Genomic DNA, 14,604 nt, shown 5'->3' with positions numbered 1-14,604 from the left:
AGCTGATTTATCAACATATGTCTTCGGAATATACCGCATTCTGACATGTTATGATTCGGTTAAGTGTGTTTTACCAGCGGAAAATTGTCCACTGGTGATCGTTCTTGTTGGATCATAAGTACGAGAGGAATTATCGTAGCGTCGAGGAAAGCCGACTGCGGGAGTATAGTCGAGATCATTATCGGATTAATTCTGACAGTCGCATATCGTCAAACACAAAACGTGTCAAAAAGACGCTTGGACGCCATGATGGTAGGTGGAACCTGTTATCACTAGTCCGCCGATTGGACTTCATAACGAATTTAATACGTTGTAGTTGAATATTTTCTACTGTTAAAAATACTCTGTGCACGTTTCTTTAATCGAGCGAAATGTTTCAGGACGGCATGTGCGATACTGCCGATATTTTAAGTAACGTCCCCCTTAAGAAGGTATACTCACGTTGCTTTTTTTTTTCATTATTTTTTCTATTATTTTTTGTTTTGCTAATGATTACTTGAATTTTCGTCTTTTATACATATATTCGATATTTGCACCTTATAATTTTCTGTTTCTAATCATAGACATTTACGTTTACAGACGATTCATGCGGATAACGTAGATCTCTCCGATAAACCGCTGCAGGTGGATATTTCAGATGCTCTTAGTGAGAAGGATAAAGTGAAATTCACTGTACATACGAAGACTACTTTGCCATACTTTCAAAAACGAGATAATTTAGTTGTGAGGCAACATGAAGAGTTTGTATGGTTACACGATCGATTCGAAGAGAGCGAAGAGTATGCCGGCTATATCGTACGTTTTCACATTTTGTATGAGATTTCAATTCTAAGTATACAGGCTGAGTTATTTGTTGCACGAAGGAATGTTTCGAACAAAAATTGCATTTACTTTGCAATACGAGGGTCACCTTTGGTTTTTTAAATGGAATGTCTACTATGTTTTCTCAAATTCGGATAAATTATGAAATTCTGCGTAATAAAATATACAAAGTGGGACTTAAAATGAATAATTACTAGACTGTGGTTCTTTATGCGAAATAAAAACTTTAGTACAACAAATAACTTACGAGTTATTTGAGATCGTCGCGTTATGAGACTGACCATGTATGATATAATGGTGATAATTAATTGGTGGAATTATATGTTTTTAGATTCCGCCTTGCCCACCGAGACCAGATTTCGATGCATCTCGAGAAAAGTTACAAAAGCTCGGAGAAGGCGAGGGTAACATGACTCGTGAAGAATTTAACAAAATGAAGCAGGAACTGGAAGCGTAAGTATTAATTAAAGTACATTCGAGATCTTAATGTAAGCCTAGCTTAATTAATAATTTTCATTTCATAATGCTATACTTTTATTACAGTGAGTATTTAGCTACATTTAAGAAAACCGTTGCCATGCACGAAATGTTTTTAACTAGACTAGCAAACCACCCAGTTTTTCAAAACGATCATAATTTAAGAGTGTTTTTAGAATATGATCAAGATCTTTGTGTGAGAGGTAATGATTTTGGTGCTTGAATATAATTTTTTGTTTCATTTTATATTGGTCTTACGACACGAGTATCGTTCGAGGTAAAATGAAGATATAAATTTCCTATTTTATTTTAGGAAAAAACAAAATGGAAATGTTTGGGGGTTTAGTAAAGTCTTTCTCAACTACAACGGATGAATATTATTTATCGGCAACTGTAAAAGATGTAAATGACCTTTTTGATCAGGAAATGTCGTTTTTACAAACGTACCATCAGAATTTAAAAGAAGCAACCGCTCGTGCAGATCGCCAAACAGCTAAACACAAAGATGTGGCGGATTCCTATATAAAGATATCGACGAATCTTTTACAATTAGCTACAACTGATAATGGTAAACTGGAGAGATTTCTGACAAAAATTGCAGAGACCTTTGAGAAGCTAAGAGTAAGATGTTTTGATCGTAACTTTTTGCTAATTTTTCTATTCGTACTAGTTTTATTTTTAATGTTGTGATGTAATGTAATAGAAAGTTGAGGGCAGAGTAGCATCTGATGAGGACTTAAAATTGTCAGACACTCTTCGGTACTACATGAGGGATACAGCTGCAGCCAAACGGTTGCTTTTCAGAAGATTGAAAGCTTTACACACATACGAATCTGCAAATCGTGCTCTTGAGAAAGCCCGTGCCAAAAATAAAGACGTTCATGCTGTGAGTAGATTTTTCACGAGTATATTCAAAGTAAGAAACGTATATTACGGAAAATATATTTTTCTTTGAAATTGTACGTATTATATGTATGTATATAACATGCAACGTTCAATTGAAGCATGCATAGAATCTAATCAGAAATTTAATCTTTCTTGCTCATCAAGGCAGTGGAGGTTGCTGAGGTGTGTTTTTCTCTATTCGTACAGTTGTTGCCTTGTTACAGTATATATTATTTTTAATAATATCATGTTTAGCTCTCAGTATGTATGTATACTTTAAAATAGTGTACACGATCCGTACCCTGCAGACTAACTATATAGCATCAATTGAATTTTCAAGAGCGAATAAGAAATTATATTTAATTAAAACAAATGCAAAGATACCGTAAAATAAAATTGTTTAACGATGAGTGGGCTCTTCCTTTAGCTAAATTCTTTAAAGGCTTTTAATGTTTAAAGATTAATGTTGAAAAATCTTGCAAATGTTGATAACGCTGAGGTTGTATTCTGCAATGTACAAAAATAACATTACATGCGATAACAATGAAGTAGTTTTTTAGTATGTATGTATATATTACATATTACTGTCTGTATGTTGGAGAAACTGAAAACACTGAAATCAATCATTACACATCAAGTCAGTATTTTCAATGTTACGCATGAGCAGAACTTGCATGTATTTTTACTTTTTCTTTTACAACGATGAAATTTAAAAGCTAAATAGATTTTTACAGTAGAAGACACAGCATAGGCTAGCCTAGAGATTTATATATATGAAAAATGCAATTTTTAAAATGTTCTTTTGATTATGAATTTTAATAATGGAACTTTAAAACTTGCATGCTTTATTTGGTTTCGTATATGTTATGAAGCAAAAGCTTTTGATACCAATTTCAGCACCAATAGTATCGCGTATCATGAAAGTTAACAATTTTGATTATTTTTGTTGATACAGGCAGAAAAAGCTCAAATGGAGGCGTGCGAAAAGTTTGAACAGATGTCGGAGAAAGGAAAAGAAGGTACAGAATATATCTCCTACATTCTTGTTTATTTAACGAGATAACTAACAGTTAATGTCGATTCCAGAACTAACGGATTTCAAAACGAGAAGAGTAGCCGCTTTTAGAAAGAATTTAATCGAATTAACAGAACTAGAAATAAAACATGCAAAGGTAAGGATGCTTCTGTCTTTTTGTATTTGTATATATCACAGTGGTTCGTAAAATATATTTTTCATTTACAGGCACACGCGGAATTGCTCAAAAAATGTTTATCGGTTTTACGGGAACAGTGATCCAGATTGATAATTCTTGTGGTAAAGATTACCATGTAATCTATATGAAGATAACAGTTTATTTAAAAACCATAGTAAAGTAACGATACTGTAAAATATATATTTTTTGTTATCTAGATTTACATTACTGCGATAAAGATATCGTACTATTGATTGCAAAAGGACTCCCCATGAAATTCATTGAACGATGTTATCTACTATTTTCAAATAGTAAAAATTTATGTAAATGTGTTACGATTGTTTATGCTTGTGAAGCAGTTATCTTTTTTATAGAAATTTCATAAGGGAATATTTGATTTGAACGTGGCGTGACAAGCGTACGTCTTTATCGAGTTCTTTTGTAGATTTAAGTTAATAATCTGTTATAAGGTATAAGATTCTTTATATTACATATATGTATATCTATCATGTATATGTACAAGGTGTTTTCTAATGTGTGTTACATTCAGGAAATAAGAGATTCACGGTATTGAAGTAAGATTTAAAAGTACGCGTATATATTTTTGAAAAAGAAAGGGAAGACAAACGGTTTCAAGAACTCGAAAGTTTTATAAGACTAAATCTTAGGGATAAAGGAAATAGCCGATAGAGACTTGAAATGCTCACGTAAAGGTTAAATGATAATATAATTAAAAGCATTTTGTATAGCGGCGTTTTGAAGGGCGTTTTGAAGGGCGTTTTTTCTTTTTGCGAAACACGAGAACATCAAGAAAATTAGGTTTATCTTTCAGGAATCTTTTATTTCCAAAATTTATCACATTTTACGAAACGTCCTGTATATTACGGCTCTATGTATACGTGTACGTATACGTACGAGGAAGTTACCTACAAGGGAACATTTAAATCACTTCGTTGCTTTCGAAGGTTAAAGGGCAAAATTGTAGGCACGTATAATTGATCTGGAAGGCGAGATGTATAATGATAGAGAAAGTATTATTACGAAATAATTTTCTTTTTTCCAAATTTCTCAGGTTAACTAAAGAATTAACGTAACTAGTACATACGAACTTTTAAGATTTTTATAGATAGATTAGCATGTTGTATACTGTTAAATCAATTTACAATATTTTGTTTGTTCAATAAATTGTAGTTGTATAAAGGTAAATGACGAGTAAAGGGACCTTGAAACGTGTTACTTATCACCTAGTTATGCGGAAAGAGTTTTGTGCCCGGAAAGAGTAATCTCAGCCAAATGAATTACTGTTCACTGTAGACGAGAACACAAGCAATATTCCAATTTATTATTTGTATAATCAGTTACGAGTTTTAACTGTTATCTTATTTTAATAGCAATATATCTTATATTTTAAGAAATATTTCAAGCAAACGGTATACATTGTTGGTTATTTTTAAACCCATTTATCACGTACTAATTAACTTTCACACCACGTTTTCGTATGTACATAAAAACCTACTTCCAAATATCTTCTACAATTTATCAAACGGTTGCAGAAAAGAAATTTTGTCTTATTCTAATCGCATTGTTCCAATTTTATGGAAAAAAGTATAAATTTTGCATATTATTGTAAGAATAAGGAATGATTGTATCAATATTTGTATGGATGGGCTGTAATTGTTCCAGTTATCATGTTCGCCATTGCATGGCCCGTGATATATTCTTTGATACTGGTTATGATTTTGCATTACAATTTGCTCGAATTTTTTACTTTTTTATACAATACTTGTCGTTTTTCTTAATTCTCAATTTTTCGAAGAAATTTTCTTGTGAATTAGATCAAATATATCAGATTATTTTCCTTTTTTGCTTATCTCACATTGTTTCAACGGAAACCAGTGAAAATTTACACTGTATTGTATATAGGGAAATAAAGTATATATGTATATTGTACCTGTACTTACACGTGTGTCCATCATCCTTCATCATACATACCATTTCATAACTAATTCAAATTCAACTTTTCATATTTTTCGTATTTATAAGTGACAATTACAAATCCATTTATGATAAATATGTAAAAATTGGACGTCTTAATAAAGTCGTGTTACACTTCAATTAGCAATTTATTAAATGGAACCAAAAGTACAATAAAAATCGGTTTGGCAATTTTGGTTTGGTAATATGGCAATTTTGAGAGACAGATTGGAATTGTCATTCGGGTTGAAAAAGTAAATAATAAACTTCTGGAATTATCGTTTGAAAAGCTCCTAATTCAAATTCAACTTTCCATATTTTTCGTATTTATAAGTGACATTTACAAATCCATTTATGCTAAATATGTAATTTTATTAAAAAATTGGACGTCTTAATAAAGTCGTGCTACATTTCAATTAGCAATTTATTAAATAGAACTAAAAGTACAATAAAAATCGGTTTGTAATATGACAATTTTGAGAGACAGCTCGGAATTGTCATTCGGGTTGAAAAAGTAAATAATAATCTTTTGGAATTATCGTCTGAAAAGCTCCTCCTTAAATGTAGAAGAGATTTGACATTCCTGTTTGTAGGTTTCCGGCGGATGTTGAGGTCATCGTGCATGCTATAGAATCCTCGGTCTAGTATTTACAGTTCTCGTCCGATAACTCGTTTTATCTGGTCGTTATTCGTCTCTGGTATTCGTATATGCGAGGAATCCGAAATTTTCGTGAAACGAAGGATATCTGCACCACCAGTACAGAGAATGTTCTTCGGTTTAAAGACTTTGTTACTTTATTGAAATTCGTTTGGATTATCGACGCACTCACCTTCGGTATTTCGCGTGATCGTAACAGGGGGTCGTGAATGCTGGGGAAACATCAAAAAAGGGAGGCAAAGCCTTGTCGTAAAGCTCACGATGTCTTTCGTATTGATTTATGAAACGGAACAGTCGCTTCGTGCAGGATGAACACGGCCCGCTAGAAGTTCCATTGATCGGCTTCACTTCGCTTGATACGATCCACTAAAAACTACCTTCCATTTTCGTGAAAGGTTTCTCCGTTTCGATTTCCAGTGAATTTCAGCGCGCCCGATGCAGCTTGTTGCAACTTGCAACGGCCAATCGTAATGAAAGTAATGATCGCCGATGCGCTTCTTGGGTATATTATAATTAATTTTGATAGCGTGATATTTGGTTTCGTCATAAATAACTTCCACTTGGCTTTTTAACGTTTCAGAACTGAAAATTTTCTCTTTTCCGTTCGGATTAAAAATTCAGACTAAACGCAATACAAATATTTTCATCACATATCGTCTAACAAAACCGAAGTCTTTCTGTCTGTTTATAAAACAGTTATTCTAATTTAAATTTAATTTATTGAGCACATATTGTGATAAAATTGGGAAACATTTTCGGAGTCATTTTATAAAGCGACACAGGCAGATATTTTTCTGTAAATGAAACTTCTTCTAAATCTCTTTACAGAAGCGAAGTTTATCTCTCCTGTAATGGGTTGTATGAAACTATATAAACTGAACAGTTCGTAAGTTTTTGTCAAAACTTTTATTTTAACTTATTCGTCACATTCTAGCATGCTATAAACTCATGAAATCCGAAGTCTACCTATTACAAGTTAACATTATCGTTAAACTTAAGAATCTTTATTGTTATTATTTAATTATTACTTATCGAGTTTTAATCTTCCGCGGCGGAAGTTATTTCTGAACCAACCGAATATTTTCAAACTTGATTCAAAGTTCCAATGCTCCCTGCAATCTCCGATCCGCGAAAGTGTGAATATGTGCAGCTTTCGCACGTGAACCCCTTGATTACGAACCATCTATAGTAACTGGTTAAGCTTAGAACGATGTAGTTGGTCTTTGAAGGTAGTCAGACTTATTATACACGCATGCAATCACGCATCCTGGGTGGTTATTATACGCCGTTCGTCCCGAAGGTTTCCGAATTGAAATTCAAAGATCAACCCCTAAGGGGTTGTCGTTTCCAGGATTGCGAGGGTGCGGGATGCGCCTTTTCTCATTTCTCGATAATGCAAGGTTTTTTATTTTGAAGTTGTTTTATCGGGATCGAAAGAATTGTCTTGCTTTGCGTGTCTCAAATCATTCAAACAAGGGGATCTTTCAATTGTGGATTTTATTAAAATTCGGTTTCAACGTATGCGAATAATGTTCGAAGTAATACACACAAAGGTTTGTAAAAAAGCGGGCGAGAACGTTAAGCAACGTACGAAAAGACTCTCGTTCCTTTTTTCTTCGTTTTGTTCTGATGGGTCCTAGGTACTTACGTGTCCGGTAGTACGCAAGAACGTCTAATTGAAAAATGGGGTAAACGATAAGTGAAAAGAAACGGGGGAAACGGAAAACGTAAAAATCGAGACCTCTCTGATCGACGACGAGGAACCGATTGCGACTTTTATAAACTTCTTACGCAGTAGAACTTCGTACTTAAGGATTACGTCGGTTGTGTGATGATACAATTACGACATGCCGTAAATACACAGAGACCTTCTATGGTAGACACTATCGATGTCGAGACACACGCGGTAAACGTGTAAAACGCGTCGCGCAGATCGAATTGTTCGTTTCGAGTAATAAAGACTTTTATTACCTATTATTCTACTGATCTTACGTCTCTATCATCATTTGTTCTCTCGCATTATACCAGGAAGAGATCGTCGACGAGCGTTCTCTTTCTTTCTCTCGCTCGCTCACCTTTCTCTCACTCTCTCGCTCTCGCTCTCGCTCTCTCATTCTCGTTCTCTTTCTCTCTCCCCCTGTTCTCATCACTTTCGTTTATCCTCGAGGAAAAATCAAATAGTATCCGTAGAAACGTTTATCTTGCGCTTGCTTCCTCCTCGTCTCGACGATTCGCTCCAACGCGTACAATATCGTTTCTTCCGGTTTCTTTTTTCTTTTCGTTTAAAGTTACCCTAGTTTTGTAAGTTGAGATCAGAATTATTAAATGACTACGATTGACTACCTTTTTTCTTTCTTCCCATCCTTCTTTCTTTCTTTCTTTCTTTTCTTTTTCTTCTTTTTTAAAAGGTCTATATTTATGGAGTACCTCGATATTGCGTGACTAAAATTCGTTCTTAAGGGGTTAGGGGGCGGGAAGGGGGTTTCGTCGGTTTGAACGCAGGTGAAAACCAAGGCGCGGAGGATCGTGGCGGGAAAACGTACCCTCGCAAACGAATCGTAGAGTGAGGCTGTCGAGTGAATGAATCGATCGAAATAAGCCTAAGAGTCGTGGCTTGCTTTATTTCGCCTTTTCCGTGTTTCTGTTTTCTTCGTGTTTGCTCCTTCTTCTTCCCGTGCCCCACATCGCTCTCTCATCGTTTACATTCTTCTCGCGCGCCCTCTCTCCCTCTCTTTCTCACTCTCTTTCTATTTGATCGATAGTAATAGCACGCGACGCGCGTACGATGCACACACAAATTCATGTCCCCGAGCGGAACTTGAAGCTCCAACGTGGTCGCCAAAGGAACAACCAGCAACTTTTCAACGAGCTCTTTGTTTTCTTAAAGCAAAGTGGAGCTCCCTGTAACCAAGCACACATTATCCTAATGCACACTCTTCTCCCTGTACCACAATGAAACGATCAAGCGAAAATATTTACGCTGCTTAACGAGCGAGAATCGTCAATTTTCTCGATCGAAATGAAATTTTCGATAAAAGTGACCGTTTTGCGTTACTTCGCGAGAATTACAAGAATGCATCCATCCAAATTTTTAGCTGTGTTTTTATACCCAAAGCAATGCATCTTAGCAATCTCAATAATGGTGAATGAAAAATATTAGAACGAGTTTCTTTCGAGAAAGGCAATCAAGAAAAAGTTCCTGGACGTTCCTTTGGCGAGAAGATACATAATTGAAGGAAAATCGATTGGCGCGCATGCATCCGGGAACTCCAACTAATAGACGCAGATTTATTTCGAAGAATTGTAAAATCTCGTCGTCGTCGCCTCGACGAGCACTTTGTGAAACGTTCGTTACGCAAACATGGTCTCGCTACGTCAACCGACACGGCAGTTTTTCGTTTGTGTGTGTGTGTGTGTGTGTCTGTGTTCTCTTATTTTGTTTCTCGCTCTCACGTGGGTTCCTATTAAACGCGAATAATAAATAAGTACAATATTGATTACTTGATCCCTTTTGAAACTTTTCGTCTGCATTTTCTTCCCGAGATCTCTCAACTTTACTCGCGTACACATGTATTCGATCGAATCCCCCCTGTTCTACTCGCAGAGCAATATGGCGTCGTTAACGTAACCACGATATGTAATGCTGTTTTCGGTGTCGTTCCCATAAAAAGAATGTCCGTTCTAATGCAGACGAAATGTCGACGAGTGCGCAACGATTCCTACGGGAAGATAACAGTTAGCGATTCAATAAAACTATGTATTGCGAAACGGTATCCAGGAGTGTACCCATTTTTTCACCCTCGACTTCACTCGAAACGGAGAATAAACTTTCGATCGATTTTACAGAGGTTCCTTCGATTCGGATATGTTTTGTAAAATTTTGTTTTGCTTGAAAGAACCTTGTCTCTTGTAGTTTTTCAGTCTTTTTAATCATATTGGGTGTACCAATCTGTAATTCACTATTCTGTCGAACGAAACAGTTCGTTCTAAAGAAAAAGATACGTATACACGCGGCCTCTTTAACACGTTACCGACCGGTGATTAATGCATAATTTTGAAAAACCTATGGTACATGGCTAAACACTTTTTAATGAAACCTCCAATAGCAACAGTAATTTTTGCTTGTGAACTAATAAAATTGTTTGTTCCTTGTGAACTAACTGTTTCATTTAATATTGCAATGTAAAAGAAAATTTCTATGTTTTCTTCTGGAAAATCCTATTAATAATCTTCCGGTAGGTATAGTGTTAAAATTGTTCGTTACCGTTCTCCAACATTCCACGACAATTTTATACGGTACCCGGTACAATATGGCAGCGAAGATATCACCGATTACGACCGCATACATTTAGTCACAAAGATGTACACAGACTCTCTCTATTCGTCTAAAATATTCTAAAAGATTCAGTACATTTAGCAGTTTTAACGATACCGAGAATTATTACAACTATTCGGCTAACAAACTACTAGACTTGGACGTATCTCGAGAAATCACATTATCGAAGAAACTAATTTCATTAGCACTCTCTGGAGTCTCAATCGGTATTCATTAAGAATCTGCAACACTTTTTGCATCTGTAAAATGAAAGACTTGAAACATATGCATTCTCGAGTGCGATAATTTCGACGCTCACACTTTTGTGACTGACTGCATACTGACATACGACTAAAGAAATAGTTGATTATTCGTTGGTACACCTAATACACTTGTCCCTCGATTTACGTCTTGATGTATTCCACGCCATTTTGTTTGACGTGATGGGACACCGTACCGATTCTGCTGAACAGAAATTCGGAAGCATAAATCGAAACGAGTGTGCACGAACACATTGTACATTTGAATCATCCATTATTCTTGATACGAACAAACAGTCGAAGGAGTTTGAACGTAGAAACAATTATTCGAACCCAGTAATTCGTTTGTTGACCTTGTGTGAGATAGATTTTACAGTTTTGGTAAAGAAAATCGTGTTTGTTATTTAACCCCTTGCCGTATTTTAACGAAGATTTGAATAAAGTTTAACAGGTGTGAATGTTACGCCTTTCTTTTTAGAAATCGGACACATTTTGGAGTAATGTTTCGGATTCTGTTCGAACATGTTGTAGTCTTTAGTGACCTTCGATCGAATCTCTCAAAGGATTTGTCGATTTCACAGACGTATAAAGAAAGTGTCACTGTGAGTGTAATTGTTTAAATTGTATTGTCTTAAAATAGAATTAAAAATTATTTACTTGTTATTTATTTGGTACTTTTCCAGATAATTTAAACCACCGACGTCTTTGGTTGTACATTTCTCTGTATTTCTTGAACGAATCTCTCAAAGGATTTGTCGATATCTCAAAAATTGTTGATTTCACAGACGTGTAAAGAAAGTGTCAGTGTGAGTGTAATTGTTTAAATTGTATTGTCTTAAAATAGAATTAAAAATTGTTTACTTGCTACTTATTTGGTGCTTTTCCAGATAATTTAAACCACTGACGTCTTTTCGGTTTGATTTCTTTGTATTTCTTGACATTTATTCTTCGTATTATGAATATTTCATAATATGAAGAAGTGTCAAAAACAAAAACCGTTCGATTTCGCGTGGAATGACCCTCCTACGACATTTTTGGGGATGAAGATGTTTCCAATCATTGTAACTGTAAAGAAAATGGTACGGCAAGGGGTGAAGGTAGTAGATTCGTTTCCAGGATTACAAGATGGGGGTTTTCAGTATTCGAAAGTCCTATTTTTACGTTTGCTTTATTCGGCAGCGTAATTTGCATTATTGGGGGGGCATTCAGCTGCGCATGTAGCTATTTTCATAAAGCTGAGACAGTCACATGCTGCCGAATAATGCAAACTACGCCTCGCAAACGTAAAAGTAGATCTTCTATCTAGCGCTTTGGACTGCGCTGAAAAACCCCATCTCCGCATTATCGAGAATAACGCTTGCAATTCTGGAAACGAGTCTGCCCGCTTAAGATTACAACAGACGACGCGATATCTGTGGGTTCAGCAGTTTTCCGCGATATTTGCTGTATATTTAGCGAGAGGATGGATACGCCATATTTGCTAGAACAGCTACGAGTAGCATTAGCTAAATAAACACCGGCACCGAACGTGTCAAAACAAAAGTTTTTGCTGGCAGTGTATACGATCGGGGGGGAAAAAAATGTTTTTTGAGCGTGTCGAACGGAAGTGGGTCGTCGAAAGTGTCGGGCAAATCGAGGGACGGGTGTAGACGACGAAGTTTTGTGACAATGTTTTCGTTTTCCAGCGGGCTCGCGCGACGAATAAGAAAATGCACGCGCGGGTTGATATTGATTGCGGCGCGGCCGCGTTGCATGTTCGGTAACGCGATCGTCGATAAAATGAAATTGAAACGAGGTAAGTGGTGATTAATTATACGAGACCGACGTGAGAATGAAGGTCGTAGGGTCGAGGGTGATTAAAAGGGCGGCCCGAGGTCTCGTAAATTCGACGCCCGATGCCCGACAACACGGTATCAATTTCGAAAAGTTTGCTCGTTCATGTTCACGCACGTTCTCTCTCTCCCTTGGCTGTGTCTGGCTTTGCTCGGCATATCTGCGGCGATCGGGACGCGACAGCGCTGCGCGAAACTTGCGAGGACCTGCCACGACGAGGTGGAATTGTTACTCGTTCTGGCGACGGCTGAATGGATCCCGAGAACTCGTCGTGAAGTTGCGAGGAGAACAAATCGACCGGAGAAATGTGAAACCAAATTGACATCGGACAGATGTTTCGGGGAAACATGCTCGTTCCCGCGGAACTTCGGCCGAGAAACGATTTGCCGCCGGTTCATTTCCGAAGGTGTATGCACGTGATATATATTCTATAACTCGATAAAGCGAATCGAAAGGTTTTCCGATTGCGCGCCGATGACCTTTGTAATTTCGATCAGGGGACCGAGCGAAACGAAGCGTTGCCGGAAAGTCACTCGACCAAACTAGATAACGGAATCGACGCGTTTTCGTATTTGTTGTATTTACAATGGACATGCGTACGCACAAACAACAGAAATTGTTTCACGATAAACTCCTCGATGCTTTTTACAATACGCAAAACCATAGGAAGTATTCGGTTAACAAGGTCCAACGTAACAAATGCAGAAACTTGTATGTACATTAACCGATCTCTCTAATATACACGAAACCAATAGAATACAATAGCTAATTACATCGAAATGATATAACAATATGCATAATTATTGCAAGTATTCCAATTACTTTCTACAGAGTTCCGACAGTTCCGACACACGTTTATTTGATCGAATAGAAGAAACCGCAACGAAACTTGTGGACACGACTTTGTATAACTTTGTGTAACCACCGGCGATCGATAAATATTTCTTACTCTGTATTTAGCAAATAAACATACGCAAACACTGCTAACATGTTCGTTTTGCTCGTGTGCCGCCGTTTAACTGAAAATTGTTTACGTCCCATACGCAAATAACTTTTGTTGCGAGTATCTCATTGGTTCCGTAGCATGCTCTCTGTTCTCGACAGATTATGTCTATTTACCGTTGCCGATTTCGTGGACAATTAACCGCCTCAAAACCGTGCTCTTTGTTGCGGTACGATTCGCGTTTCACGTAACTCGGTCACGTGTAATGATTACCGGTGAGTTATGTTTCCCTTCGTAGAAACAGAAAGAGAGAAAAAAGGAAACGAAAGAAAGGAACGACAATTACTTTTACGATTTAGCCAAAACGATCTCCGCGGTCAGATAATTTTCATTGCTCGAGAAAGACCGTTGCAACGCGCGGCCGCGCCGCACAGAAGAAAATGGCCGTGGCTGGGAAGCGGGATCGAAGAAAGTTGAAAAGGGAGAGGAGAGAAAGAGAGAAATCGCAATTATCCGCGAGCGTTCTAACAATTTCGGTCGCACGCGAGTCATGGAACACGCATATTCTACCATGAGAATCTCGTATATATGTATTATGTATAATATCGAAATCATTCGGCCGGCGGCAACCTCGGCGATTAAATGAGAAACGGAGGAAACGAGACGAGGGATGACGGCGATAGACGCAGAATACGATGATGTCGAGCGAGAAAATGATACCGGGTAAAGAGGATGACGATGATCGATGCTGCGAGGAATGCCAAGAGGAAACTAATAAGGAAGAAAGGATATTAAAAAGGAACGTTAAACGAGAAATCGCATGATATGAAGATGTCCAGCATGAAGGGGAAAGAAGGAGAGTGAATAGAGGGACAAAATCGCAGAATAGTAGCCTATCTATCACAAACGGAAGTAACGGTATAATAATAATTATGGACATATCGAAGAGAAACGCTTATCGCGTTAAAACGGCGTCTATCGCAATGGTGACAATTAGTACTAGCAATTCACAGAAATTTTTCTCCGCAGCCGATGTCTTGCGACGCTGAATGGCTGCCATTTTGTCACCTGTAACAAGTTTAATACACATTTGTAGAAACACATCCGTCTGGTCTCGACGTTTCAAATAGTCTGAAACAAAACGACGGGAGGCACAGTGGCGCACAAATTTTTCAAGTGAAACTTCTTTGCTGAGGGGGCTACAATTTTCTAGCGTTACGGAAGTGACGAAATTTCGCGAATAA

The 14,604-nt window shown here is 37.1% G+C and overlaps 2 protein-coding genes across 14 annotated transcripts in view; one reads left to right on the top strand and one right to left on the bottom strand.

Moving 5' to 3' along the window:
• Window positions 1–72: 72 nt before the first annotated feature.
• On the top strand, window positions 73–4,586 carry Snx6 (sorting nexin 6). 5 transcript variants are annotated; one of them, XM_076423394.1, is made up of 11 exons: window positions 73–252; window positions 381–431; window positions 580–795; window positions 1,154–1,275; window positions 1,366–1,502; window positions 1,613–1,920; window positions 2,003–2,185; window positions 2,350–2,367; window positions 3,140–3,203; window positions 3,271–3,356; window positions 3,428–3,596. In XM_076423394.1, exons 1-11 carry the CDS (start codon window positions 247–249, stop codon window positions 3,476–3,478), a joined length of 1,242 nt encoding a protein of 413 aa, XP_076279509.1. In that variant the 5' UTR covers window positions 73–246; the 3' UTR covers window positions 3,479–3,596. The 5 variants fall into 5 exon arrangements, with proteins under 5 accessions (XP_076279509.1, XP_076279511.1, XP_076279508.1 ...); XM_076423393.1 differs by lacking the exon at window positions 73–252 and having other exon boundaries at window positions 261–431; window positions 3,428–3,499; window positions 3,596–4,586; XM_076423396.1 differs by lacking the exon at window positions 381–431.
• Window positions 4,587–8,341: 3,755 nt separating this feature from the next.
• Dpr12 (defective proboscis extension response 12) overlaps window positions 8,342–14,604 on the bottom strand; it is a 170,442-nt gene continuing 164,179 nt past the window's right edge. For all 9 annotated transcript variants that reach the window (XM_076423406.1, XM_076423407.1, XM_076423403.1 and 6 more), the window contains one exon: window positions 8,342–14,428. In XM_076423406.1, coding sequence (XP_076279521.1) covers window positions 14,316–14,428 — 113 coding nt within the window. In that variant the 3' untranslated portion in view covers window positions 8,342–14,315. The remainder of the gene's footprint in view (window positions 14,429–14,604) is intronic.

This window comes from Lasioglossum baleicum, chromosome 5, assembly GCF_051020765.1.
Source record: "Lasioglossum baleicum chromosome 5, iyLasBale1, whole genome shotgun sequence".
Classification (NCBI taxonomy): domain Eukaryota; kingdom Metazoa; phylum Arthropoda; class Insecta; order Hymenoptera; family Halictidae; genus Lasioglossum; species Lasioglossum baleicum.
Note: the sequence above shows the minus strand (reverse complement) of the source record. Positions and strands in the feature narration are given on the sequence as shown.

Coding starts and splice junctions, on each gene's coding strand:
- Snx6 (XM_076423393.1), top strand. CDS start 372: ATGTTTCAGGACGGCATGTGCGATACTGCCGATATTTTAAGTAACGTC. Junction 1,503..1,612: donor TCAAGATCTTTGTGTGAGAG/GTAATGATTTTG, acceptor ATTTTATTTTAG/GAAAAAACAAAATGGAAATG. Junction 3,357..3,427: donor TAGAAATAAAACATGCAAAG/GTAAGGATGCTT, acceptor TTTCATTTACAG/GCACACGCGGAATTGCTCAA.